General features: G+C 54.9%; 1 protein-coding gene across 3 annotated transcripts in view; it reads left to right on the top strand.

Moving 5' to 3' along the window:
• The window catches only part of LOC123992492 (SH2B adapter protein 2-like), a 42,812-nt gene extending 34,712 nt beyond the window's left edge, over window positions 1-8,100 (top strand). For 2 of the 3 annotated variants that reach the window (XM_046293665.1, XM_046293664.1), the window contains exons 8-9: window positions 3,101-3,287; window positions 7,422-8,100. In XM_046293665.1, coding sequence (XP_046149621.1) covers window positions 3,101-3,287; window positions 7,422-7,705 — 471 coding nt within the window. In that variant the 3' untranslated portion in view covers window positions 7,706-8,100. The remainder of the gene's footprint in view (window positions 1-3,100; window positions 3,288-7,421) is intronic. The other variant, XM_046293666.1, reaches the window with a different exon arrangement.
• The last annotated feature ends 5,112 nt before the right edge of the window (window positions 8,101-13,212 follow it).

The raw sequence follows: 13,212 nt of genomic DNA, 5'->3' as shown, positions 1-13,212 counted from the left end.
CACCTCTCTACTCCTCATTCACCTCTACTCCTCTCTACTCCTCACTCACCTCTCTACTCCTCACTCTCCTCTACTCCTCACTCTACCTCACTCCCTCTCTACTCCTCACTCACCTCTACTCCTCACTCTCCTCTCTACTCCTCACTCACCTCTCTACTCCTCACTCACCTCTCTACTCCTCTCTACTCCTCACTCACCTCTCTACTCCTCACTCACCTCTCTACTCCTCACTCACCTCTCTACTCCTCACTCACCTCTCTACTCCTCACTCACCTCTCTACTCCTCACTCACCTCTCTACTCCTCACTCTCCTCTCTACTCCTCACTCACCTCTCTACTCCTCACTCTCCTCTACTCCTCACTCTCCTCTCTACTCCTCTCTACTCCTCACTCACCTCTCTACTCCTCATTCACCTCTACTCCTCTCTACTCCTCACTCACCTCTACTCCTCTCTACTCCTCACTCACCTCTCTACTCCTCACTCACCTCTCTACTCCTCACTCTCCTCTACTCCTCTCTACTCCTCACTCACCTCTCTACTCCTCACTCACCTCTCTCCTCACTCACCTCTACTCCTCCTCTCCTCACTCACCTCTACTCCTCACTCACCTCTCCTCACTCCCTCACTCCTCCTCTCTCTACTCCTCACTCACCTCTCTACTCCTCACTCACCTCTCTACTCCTCACTCACCTCTCTACTCCTCACTCACCTCTCTACTCCTCTCTACTCCTCTCTACTCCTCTCTACTCCTCTCTACTCCTCACTCACCTCTCTCTATACCTCTCTACTCCTCACTCACCTCTCTACTCCTCTCTACTCCTCACTCACCTCTCTACTCCTCTCTACTCCTCACTCACCACTCTACTCCTCTCTACTCCTCACTCACCTCTCTACTCCTCACTCACCTCTCTACTCCTCACTCACCTCTCTACTCCTCACTCACCTCTCTACTCCTCACTCACCTCTCTACTCCTCACTCACCTCCTCACTCACCTCTCTTTACTCCTCTCTACTCCTCACTCACCTCTCTCTTCCTCACTCACCTCTCTACTCCTCACTCACCTCTCTACTCCTCTCTCTACTCCTCACTCACCTCTCTACTCCTCTCTACTCCTCTCTACTCCTCACTCACCTCTCTTTACTCCTCTCTACTCCTCACTCACCTCTCTCTTCCTCACTCACCTCTCTACTCCTCACTACTCCTCTACTCCTCTCTACTCCTCACTCACCTCTCTACTCCTCTCTACTCCTCTACTCCTCACTCACCTCTCTTCCTCACTCACTCTCTCTACTCCTCACTCACCTCTCTACTCCTCACTCACTCACTCTACTCCTCACTCACCTCTCTACTCCTCTCTACTCCTCAGTCACCCTCTCTTTACTCCTCACTCACCTCTCTTTACTCCTCTCTACTCCTCAGTCACCTCTCTACTCCTCACTCACCTCTCTACTCCTCACTCACCTCTCTACTCCTCTTCTACTCCTCACTCACCTCTCTACTCCTCTCTACTCCTCTCTACTCCTCACTCACCTCTCTACTCCTCTCTACTCCTCACTCACCTCTCTACTCACTCACCTCTTTACTCCTCTCTACTCCTCTCTACCCTCACTCACTCTCTTTACTCCTCTCTACTCCTCACTCACCTCTCTTTTACTCCTCTCTACTCACTCACCTCTCTCCTCTCTACTCCTACTCACTCTCTACTCCTCACTCACCTCTCTTTTACTCCTCACTCTTTTACCTCCTCACTCACCTCTACTCCTCTCTACTCTCTCACTCACTCTCTCTACCCTCACTCACCTCTCTTTACTCCTCTCTACTCCTCACTCACCTCTCTTCCTCACTCACCTCTCTACTCCTCACTCACCTCTCTACTCCTCTCTACTCACCACTCTACTCCTCTCTTTACTCCTCTCTACTCCTCACTCACCTCTCTACTCCTCTCTACTCCTCACTCACCTCTCTACTCCTCACTCACCTCTCTACTCCTCACTCACCTCTACTCCTCACTCACCTCTCTACTCCTCACTCACCTCTCTACTCCTCACTCACCTCTCTACTCCTCACTCACCTCTCTACTCCTCACTCACTCTCTACTACTCCTCTCTACTCCTCTCTACTCCTCTCTACTCCTCACTCACCTCTCTACTCCTCTCTACTCCTCACTCACCTCTCTACTCCTCTCTACTCCTCACTCACCTCTCTACTCCTCTCTACTCCTCACTCACCACTCTACTCCTCTCTACTCCTCACTCACCTCTCTACTCCTCACTCACCTCTACTTCCTCACTCACCTCTCTACTCCTCACTCACCTCTCTACTCCTCACTCTTTACTCCTCACTCACCTCTCTACTCCTCACTCACCTCTCTACTCCTCACTTTACTCCTCACTTTTACTCCTCTCTACTCCTCACTCACCTCTCTTTCCTCTTTACTCACCTCTCTACTCCTCACTCACCTCTCTTCTCCTCTCTACACCTCTCTACTCCTCTCTCTACTCCTCTCTACCTCTCTACTCCTCTCCTCTTCCCCTCTTTACTCCTCTCTACTCCTCACTCACCTCCCCTTCCCCTCTTACTACTCCTCTCTTCTCCTCTCTACTCCTCTCTACTCCTCACTCACCTCTCTCTCCTCTCTACTCCTCACTCACCTCTCTACTCCTCTCTCTCTCCCCTCCCCTCTCTTTACTCCTCTCTACTCCTCTCTCACTCTCTCTCTCCCCTCACCTCTCTACTCCTCAGTCACCTCTCTCTCTCCCCTCACCTCTCTTCTCCTCTCTACTCCTCTCTCTTCCCCTCTTTACTCCTCTCTACTCCTCAGTCATCTCTCTCTTCCCCTCTCACCTCTCTACTCCTCACTCACCTCTCTCTTCCCCTCTCACCTCTCTACTCCTCACTCACCTCTCTCTTCTCCTCTCTACTCCTCTCTCTATTCTTCCCCTTCTACTTATTTTTAATCTCTTATTTTCTCTCTCTCTCTTACATTAATGTACAGGAGTGTTATAAGTGAAACTTTATATTACTCACAATTCCCCCCCGCTCCCCTTCTCCTCCTCTCTCTTCCCCCTCTCCCCCCTCTCTCTCCTCTCCCCCCCAGCACCTGCGTCTGTCGGTGAATGGTAACGGTCAGTGTCACGTTCATCATCTGTGGTTCCACACCGTGTCAGATATGCTCAGGCACTTCCATGCCCACCCCATCCCTCTGGAGTCGGGGGGCTCTGCTGACATCACACTGCGTTCCTACGTGCAAGTACAGGGTACGCCCAACACACACACCTTCACAGGTACGCCCAACACACACACCCCACAGGTACGCCCAACACACACACCTTCACAGGTACGCCCAACACACACACCTTCACAGGTACGCCCAACACACACACCTTCACAGGTACGCCCAACACACACACCTTCACAGGTACGCCCAACACATAACACCCCACAGGTACGCCCAACACATAACACCCCCACAGGTACGCCCAACACACACACATTCACAGGTACACCCAACACACACACACACACACACACCCCACACCCCCACAGGTACGCCCAATACACACACACACCCCCACAGGTTCGGCCAACACACACACCCCCACAGGTACGCCCAACACACACACCTCTAAACATGAACAACAGGTTTATATACACTGCTCAAAATAATAAAGGGAACACTTAAACAACACAATGTAACTCCAAGTCAATCACACTTCTGTGAAATCAAACTGTCCACTTAGGAAGCAACACTGATTGACAATAAATTTCACATGCTGTTGTGCAAATGGAATAGACAACAGGTGGAAATTATAGGCAATTAGCAAGACACCCCCAATAAAGGATTGGTTCTGCAGGTGGGGACCACAGACCACTTCTCAGTTCCTATGCTTCCTGGCTGATGTTTTGGTCACTTTTGAATGCTGGCGGTGCTTTCACTCTAGTGGTAGCATGAGACTGAGTCTACAACCCACACAAGTGGCTCAGGTAATACAGCTCATCCAGGATGGCACATCAATGCGAGCTGTGGCAAGAAGGTTTGCTCCATGCCTGACGTCTCGACCTGCTCCCTGCCTGACCTGCTCCCTGCCTGACCTGCTCCCTGCCTGACCTGCTCCCTGCCTGATGTCTCGACCTGCTCTCTGCCTGACCTCTCAACCTGCTCCCTGCCTGACCTCTCGACCTGCTCCCTGCCTGACCTGCTCCCTGCCTGATGTCTCAACCTGCTCTCTGCCTGACCTCTCGACCTGCTCCCTGCCTGACCTCTCGACCTGCTCCCTGCCTGACCTCTCGACCTGCTCCCTGCCTACTCTGCTCCCTGCCTGACCTTCTCCCTGCCTGAACTGCTCCCTGCCTGACGTCTCGACCTGCTCCCTGCCTGACGTCTCGACCTGCTCCCTGCCTAACGTCTCGACCTGCTCCCTGCCTGACCTCTCGACCTGCTCCCTGCCTGACCTGCTCCCTGCCTGATGTCTCGACCTGCTCCCTGCCTGACCTGTCTCCCTGCTCCCTGCCTGACCTGCTCCCTGCCTGACCTGCTCCCTGCCTGACGTCTCGACCTGCTCCCTGCCTGACCTGCTCCCTGCCTGACGTCTCGACCTGCTCCCTGCCTGACCTGCTCCCTGCCTGACCTGTTCCCTGCCTGACCTGCTCCCTGCCTGATGTCTCGACCTGCTCCCTGCCTGATGTCTCGACCTGCTCCCTGCCTGACCTCTCGACCTGCTCCCTGCCTGAACTCTCGACCTGCTCCCTGCCTGACCTGCTCCCTGCCTGACCTGCTCCCTGCCTGACCTGCTCCCTGCCTGACCTGATCCCTGCCCCTGTCTCGACCTGCTCCCTGCCTGACCTGATCCCCTGCCCCTGATGTCTCGACCTGCTCCCTCCTGACCTGCCTCCCTCGACCTGCTCCCTGCCTGACCTGCTCCCTGCCTGACCTGTCTCGACCTGCTCTCTGCCTGACCTCTTGACCTGCTCCCTGCCTGACCTCTCGACCTGCTCCCTGCCTGACCTCTCGACCTGCTCCCTGCCTGACCTGCTCCCTGCCTGACATCTCGACCTGCTCCCTGCCTGACCTGCTCCCTGCCTGACGTCTCGACCTGCTCCCTGCCTGACCTGCTCCCTGCCTGACGTCTCGACCTGCTCCCTGCCTGACCTGCTCCCTGCCTGACGTCTCGACCTGCTCCCTGCCCGACCTGCTCCCTGCCTGACCTGCTCCCTGTCTGATGTCTCGACCTGCTCCCTGCCTGACCTCTCAACCTGCTCCCTGCCTGACCTCTCCGACCTGCTCCCTGCCTGACCTCTCGACCTGCTCCCTGCCTGACCTCTCGACCTGCTCCCTGCCTGACGTCTCGACCTGCTCCCTGCCTGACGTCTCGACCTGCTCCCTGCCTGACCTCTCGACCTGCTCCCTGCCTTATCTGCTCCCTGCCTGACCTCTCGACCTGCTCCCTGCCTGACGTCTCGACCTGCTCCCTGCCTGACGTCTCGACCTGCTCCCTGCCTGACGTCTCGACCTGCTCCCTGCCTGACGTCTCGAACTGCTCCCTGCCTGACCTGCTCCCTGCCTGACGTCTCGACCTGCTCCCTGCCTGACCTGCTCCCTGCCTGATGTCTTGACCTGCTCCCTGCCTGATGTCTCGACCTGCTCCCTGCCTGACCTGCTCCCTGCCTGACCTGTTCCCTGCCTAACCTCTCGACCTGCTCCCTGCCTGACCTGCTCCCTGCCTGACGTCTCGACCTGCTCCCTGCCTGACGTCTCAACCTGCTCCCTGCCTGATGTCTCGACCTGCTCCCTGCCTGACGTCTCGACCTGCTCCCTGCCTGACCTGCTCCCTGCCTGACGTCTCGACCTGCTCCCTGCCTGACCTGCTCCCTGTCTGATGTCTCGACCTGCTCCCTGCCTGACCTGCTCCCTGCCTGACCTGCTCCCTGCCTGATGTCTCGACCTGCTCCCTGCCTGACCTGCTCCCTGCCTGACCTCTCGACCTGCCTGATGTCTCGACCTGCTCCCTGCCTGACCTCTCGACCTGCTCCCTGCCTGACGTCTCGACCTGCTCCCTGCCTGACCTGCTCCCTGCCTGACGTCTCAACCTGCTCCCTGCCTGATGTCTCGACCTGCTCCCTGCCTGACGTCTCGACCTGCTCCCTGCCTGACCTGCTCCCTGCCTGACGTCTCGACCTGCTCCCTGCCTGACCTGCTCCCTGTCTGATGTCTCGACCTGCTCCCTGCCTGACCTGCTCCCTGCCTGACCTGCTCCCTGCCTGATGTCTCGACCTGCTCCCTGCCTGACCTGCTCCCTGCCTGACCTCTCGACCTGCTCCCTGCCTGATGTCTCGACCTGCTCCCTGCCTGACCTGCTCCCTGCCTGACCTCTCGACCTGCTCCCTGCCTGACCTGCTCCCTGCCTGACCTCTCGACCTGCTCCCTGCCTGATCTCTCGATCTGCTCCCTGCCTGACCTCTCGACCTGCTCAATGCCTGACCTCTCGACCTGCTCCCTGCCTGACCTCTCGACCTGCTCCCTGCCTGACCTGCTCCCTGCCTGACCTCTTGACCTGCTCCCTGCCTGACTTCTCGACCTGCTCCCTGTCTGACCTCTCGACCTGCTCCCTGCCTGACCTGCTCCCTGCCTGACCTGCTCCCTGCCTGACCTGCTCCCTGCCTGACCTCTCTACCTGCTCCTTGCCTGACCTGCTCCCTGCCTGACCTCTCGACCTGCTCCCTGCCTGACCTGCTCCCTGCTGTTTCATTACAATATATATACTCTAAAGCTCTTAACTGGTCCAATGTTGAGAACGTCCTTCTAGAAACAGTTTGTCATTCATGATCAGTTTGGACAGCCCCTGGGTAGCTCTGTCTGACCCTTGTTATAAAAGAGGACAGTCTGACGTCTGGCTGGAAACAACATCGTTCGGTCCAGTGAATCGCTTGGGAAGAAGTCAGCAACCTTTCAGCGGGATGACCTCAGACTGATGTTTTCCTCGGTCTTAAAGTTTTAACTAGATGTTTTAACCAGTGACCAGCCCCCCGCCCCAACCCCCACCGCACCCCACCCACTCACCTGGCAGGGGATGAATGCCCTCCTGTGCATAGGGAGAGACGGGGGAGAGAGAGGGGGGTGATTATACAACAGGCCCAGCCTCAGGCCCCAACCCAACACTCACAAAGAGACCCTCTGTTTCCCCCGGACACACACACACAGTGAGTGGGTTGTTGGTCCAGCGTGTAAAAAGCGTAATTGATAGAAGCTGCTTAGCCGTGTTTTCATCAGTGGCACTACTGTTGTTGTCCCACCAAGAGAGGTGATGGTATAGAAGGTCGTCAACACTTTAACTTGTGTTTTATGTTTGGCATTTTAATGAAAGATACTTTGATAAAACAAAATGTATCAGGCCTCTAAAAACACTTCTCTTTTCTTACAGACAGATATCCCGTCTCTCTCTACTGCTCTCACACAGATGTGACCGTGCCTCAGCTCCCCACCCCACCCAGGGACCAAGGCTGCTGGACTGACCCAACCCTTCACCTCCCTGGGTTCTCGCTGCCGGCAGGGCCCTCCTCCGACACCCCGATATCATCCAGCTCCTCATCTTCGCCCATCGCCTTTCCTTCCCACTCCCGTGGTGAGCCAGGCAGCGGAGGAGGAGGAGGAGGAGGAGGAGCGAGGGGCTGGTTAGCAGGAGCAACAGCTCAGAACGTCTGTTAGATCCCTCTAGTGGTGCCTCTGAGGACTACCAAGAGACAGACGGAACACGCAGGGCCAGAGCTGTGGAGAACCAGTACTCCTTCTACTGAGACTGGGCGCAACCAAACCGGGAGCTCTCATTGGCTGAGACACAGGACGTACAGGGATTTGGACTAAATAGGTGAAATGTCATGGATGGACATGGATCACTCATTATCTTGTTTATTTGCTTGTTTGTGTTCCAAGAGATGTCCTGTTTCTCCAAGGTGTGTCTGTGTCCAGTTCACCCCTGGCTCTGTGGTCACACTCATCAGCTGACATTAAGGATATGAAGAAACAGATGATTTAGTCATGAGAGAGAGAGAGGGAGGGATGAATGGAGACAGCGGGAGGGATGGGATGGATGAGGAGAGAGATGGATCGAGAGGGAGAGGGTTGGGATGGAGAGGGTTGGGATGGAGAGGGTTGGGATGGAGAGGGTTGGGATGGAGAGGGTTGGGATGGAGAGGGAGAGGGTTGGGATGGAGAGGGAGAGAGATGGGATGGAGGGAGAGAGATGAAGAGATGGGATGGAGGGAGAGAGTGATGAGAGGGATGGATGGAGGGATAGAGTGATGAGAGGGATGGAGGGAGGGAGATGAGAGGGATGGATGGAGAAGGAGAGCGAGAGAGGGATGGAGGAGAGGGGAGAGAGAGACGGGATGGATGGAGAGGGGGATGGATGGAGAAGACAGGGATGGTGGAGAGAGAGAGAGAGACAGGGATGGATGGAGAGAGAGAGAGAGAGACAGGGATGGATGGAGAGAGACAGGGATGGATGGAGAGAGACAGGGATGGTGGAGAGAGAGAGAGAGACAGGGATGGTGGAGAGGGAGAGAGAGACAGGGATGGTGGAGAGAGACAGGGATGGATGGAGAGAGAGAGAGAGAGAGGGATGGTGGAGAGGAGAGAGAGACAGGGATGGTGGAGAGAGACAGGGATGGATGGAGAGAGACGGGGATGGATGGAGAGAGAGAGAGAGAGAGACAGGGATGGATGGAGAGAGACAGGGATGGTGGAGAGAGAGAGAGGAAGTGGCCCAGTGGAGGTTTTGATTCACTTCACCAGACCACTTCCTGTCTGCCCTACCCACAATTCCCTAGGAACAAAGCCTCTGTCCCCGCCCTGCTAAGTAACCAGAGCTGAAGCTACCCTACCTAAATGGTTTTCCTCCCCAGGCCCTCTTGAGCATATCCCTAATGTTTGTGAAGCTGCTTCTCGTCTGTCCCGGATATCCTCACTGTCCCCAAGGGGAGTTACAAGTTCAACAAGCTTTCTTTTCCTATAGCTTTGCCAAAATGAATGGTAACATCAGTAATAGTAATGGGTGTGTTAGTGTTATTTGAGATGTTCTCAGTGTACAGGCAAAAGGTCCTAGTGCTTGTCAGTTACACAGCGCTTTGATCACATGATATGATCAGTGATGACCTCAGGTCAAGGTGATAAATTATGCAGGGTTGGGGTCATTTCAATTCTAGTCAATTCAGAAAGTTAACCAAATTCCAATTCCACATTGTCCTCTTGAAAAGCAATAAAGAGAATTTGGAATCTCAGTGTACTTCCTGAATTGACTGGAATTTCAATGGAATTGACCCCAACCCTGAAAACATGATCCACATCTCCACCTACCGGAACACAGCTCAGCATTCCAGCTCACATCTCCACCTACCGGAACACAGCTCAGCATTCCAGCTCACATCTCCACCTACCGGAACACAGCTCAGCATTCCAGCTCACATCTCCACCTACCGGAACACAGCTCAGCATTCCAGCTCACATCTCCACCTACCGGAACACAGCTCAGCATTCCAGCTCACATCTCCACCTACCGGAACACAGCTCAGCATTCCAGCTCACGTCTCCACCTACCGGAACACAGCTCAGCATTCCAGCTCACGTCTCCACCTACCGGAACACAGCTCAGCATTCCAGCTCACATCTCCACCTACCGGAACAGAGCTCAGCATTCCAGCCAGCTCACAGCTCAGCATTCTCCTCCACCTACCGGAACACAGCTCAGCATTCCAGCTCACATCTCCACCTACCGGAACACAGCTCAGCATTCCAGCTCACATCTCCACCTACCGGAACACAGCTCAGCATTCCAGCTCACATATCAACATGGTGCAGCCGGTACCATTTTCACATCGAAGGCTGCTACTGTAATTCAGTCAAATTCAATGCATAATATTCAACATGTTTAGTTTCCACGGATCTATGGGACGGTTGTTGATGGGGACAATCCAGAATATACTGTAAGAGGTATTTTACATATAGACACAAAGGTGCTGTACGATGGAAAGCACCTCCAAGACAGCTGTTTGAAAGCCATGCAATAGTGATATGATCAGCTATATCAGAGGATTGTTCTGGATGACCTCTATGGGTTTGACTAACCTCTTGTGATGTCCAGCCCCAAGCCTGATGTGTGATGTGCTACAGTTGTTTCCTTAACCTGGTCCTATAGCACCCCTTTATGTGATGGTCTTCTGTCTGAGGTATCATATCATTTCCAGACACCTGAAGACTTGACTCGTTTCCAAAAATTGGTTTGGAACATTCTAAAGAACTGGTTGATTATGGAATTAGAATACAGGAAAACCAGCTGAAACAGGGGGACTTGGCGACCGTAGTTTAGGGGACTTGGCGACCGTAGTTTGGGGACTTGGCGACCGTAGTTTGGGGGACTTGGCGACCGTAGTTTGGGGGACTTGGCGACCGTAGTTTGGGGGACTTGGCGACCGTAGTTTAGGGGACTTGGCGACCGTAGTTTAGGGGACATGGCGACCATAGATTGGGGGACTTGGCGACCGTAGTTTGGGGGACTTGACGACCGTAGTTTGGGGACTTGGCGACCATAGATTGGGGGACTTGGCGACCGTAGTTTGGGGGACTTGACCGTAGTTTAGGGACTTGGCGACCGTAGTTTAGGGGACTTGGCGATTGGGGGACTTGGCGTAGTTTAGGGGACTTGGCGACCGTAGTTTAGGGGACTTGGCGACCGTAGTTTAGGGGACTTGGCGACCGTAGTTTAGGGGACTTGGCGACCATAGATTGGGGGACTTGGCAACCGTAGTTTAGGGGACTTGACGACCGTAGTTTGGGGGACTTGGCGACCGTAGTTTAGGGGACTTGGCGACCGTAGTTTGGGGGACTTAGTGCCTCATACTGGCACTGCTGCATGGTGAAGTCTTGGGGGCAGGGGCCTACGGGAAGGACCTAGAACTGTACAGTAGTTCCTAGATGGTCATGCTAGGACAGAATCGGCAACAGGTTTGTATTAAAACAGCATTTTGTAATTAGTCCTGTCTAGCATAGGGCAACGGTCGTTGTCACCATAATGGCCATATCAGACTGACAGGAGGAGGGATGAGGGGAGGGGGAAGGGCAGATCATGGTAAATGTGCCAATTGAAATTGTATAATTTTTTTTAAGAGTATTTATTCCTCAGCTGTTGTAAATTACATTTTCCTACCGAGTCTTATTGATGTCATTCTTCATTGTTCTCAGTGCAACCAGTGAGTCACAGCAGACTTGGTCACATATCAGAGGCTAGTGCCGGACCGGTGTCCTCTTCATTTTACTTAACATGTAGTGTTGATTTATGTTGTCTGGCTGAGTTTAAGAGTCTGTGCAATTTTGTACTGAGTGATGTACTTGACATAACTTTATATTTCTGTGAATAAAACTTGAGCAAACTGTTATTATGAACATCAAGTCTTCTGTTTCTAAGCCACCCACAAGACATTTGATCAAGCACCAACCTCGATCACAACATATGGAATTGAACACTGCTCAGCACTTCATGAGAATAGGTTTGGTTTTACTGATGGACAACAGAGATCTTATTATTATTATTATTATATATTATATTATATATATATATGATCTCTAGTGGACAGAAGCTGTTCTTGCTGACTAGACTCCTAGGTAGACAGGTTGCAGAGACTGAGACTCCTGCACCACTGCAGAGGCAGAGAGTTCTGCACCACTGCAGAGGCAGAGACTCCTGCACCACTGCAGAGGCAGAGAGTTCTGCACCACTGCAGAGGCAGAGACTCCTGCACCACTGCAGAGGCAGAGAGTTCTGCACCACTGCAGAGACAGAGACTCCCGCACCACTGCAGAGGCAGAGACTCCCGCACCACTGCAGAGGCTGAGACTCCTGCACCACTGCAGAGGCAGAGACTCCTGCACCACTGCAGAGGCAGAGACTCCCGCACCACTGCAGAGGCAGAGACTCCCGCACCACTGCAGAGGCAGAGACTCCCGCACCACTGCAGAGGCAGAGACTCCCGCACCACTGCAGAGGCAGAGACTCCCGCACCACTGCAGAGACAGACTCCCGCACCACTGCAGAGACAGAGACTCCCGCACCACTGCAGAGACAGAGACTCCAGAGACTCCCGCACCACTGCAGAGGCAGAGACACCACTGCAGAGGCAGAGACTCCCGCACCACTGCAGAGACAGAGACTCCCGCACCACTGCAGAGGCAGAGACTCCCGCACCACTGCAGAGACAGAGACTCCCGCACCACTGCAGAGACAGAGACTCCCGCACCACTGCAGAGGCAGAGACTCCCGCACCACTGCAGAGGCAGAGACTCCCACTGCAGAGGCCACTGCAGAGACTCCCGCAGACACCACTGCAGAGGCAGAGACTCCCCACTGCAGAGGCAGAGACTCTGCACCACTGCAGAGGCAGAGACTCCCGCACCACTGCAGAGGCAGAGAGTCCACCACTGCACCACTGCAGAGGCAGAGAGTGCAGAGGCAGAGACTCCCGCACCACTGCAGAGGCACCACTGCAGAGGCAGAGACTCCCGCACCACTGCAGAGGCAGAGACTCCCGCACCACTGCAGAGGCAGAGAGAGGCAGAGACTCCCGCACCACTGCAGAGGCAGAGACTCCCACCACTGCAGAGGCAGAGACTCCCGCACCCCGCACTGCAGAGGCAGAGAGGCAGTCCCACTGCACCACTGCAGAGGCAGAGAGTCCCGCACCACTGCAGAGGCGGAGAGTCCCGCACCACTGCAGAGGCGGAGAGTCCCGCACCACTGCAGAGGCGGAGAGTCCCGCACCACTGCAGAGGCGGAGAGTCCCGCACCACTGCAGAGGCGGAGAGTCCCGCACCACTGCAGAGGCGGAGAGTCCCGCACCACTGCAGAGGCAGAGAGGCAGAGACTCCCGCACCACTGCAGAGGCAGGAGACCACTCCCGCACCACTGCAGAGGCGGAGACTCCCACCACTGCACCACTGCAGAGGCAGAGACTCCCGCACCACTGCAGAGGCAGAGACTCCCGCACCACTGCAGAGGCAGAGACTCCCGCACCACTGCAGAGGCAGAGACTCCCGCACCACTGCAGAGGCAGAGACTCCCGCACCACTGCAGAGGCAGAGACTCCCGCACCACTGCAGAGGCAGAGACTCCCCACTGCAGAGGCAGAGACTCCCGCACCACTGCACCACTGCAGAGGCGGAGAGTC

The sequence above is a fragment of the Oncorhynchus gorbuscha genome, linkage group LG13, assembly GCF_021184085.1.
Source record: "Oncorhynchus gorbuscha isolate QuinsamMale2020 ecotype Even-year linkage group LG13, OgorEven_v1.0, whole genome shotgun sequence".
NCBI classification, from domain to species: domain Eukaryota; kingdom Metazoa; phylum Chordata; class Actinopteri; order Salmoniformes; family Salmonidae; genus Oncorhynchus; species Oncorhynchus gorbuscha.
The sequence above is the reverse complement of the archived record's forward strand: the minus strand, read 5'-3'. Positions and strand labels throughout refer to the sequence as shown.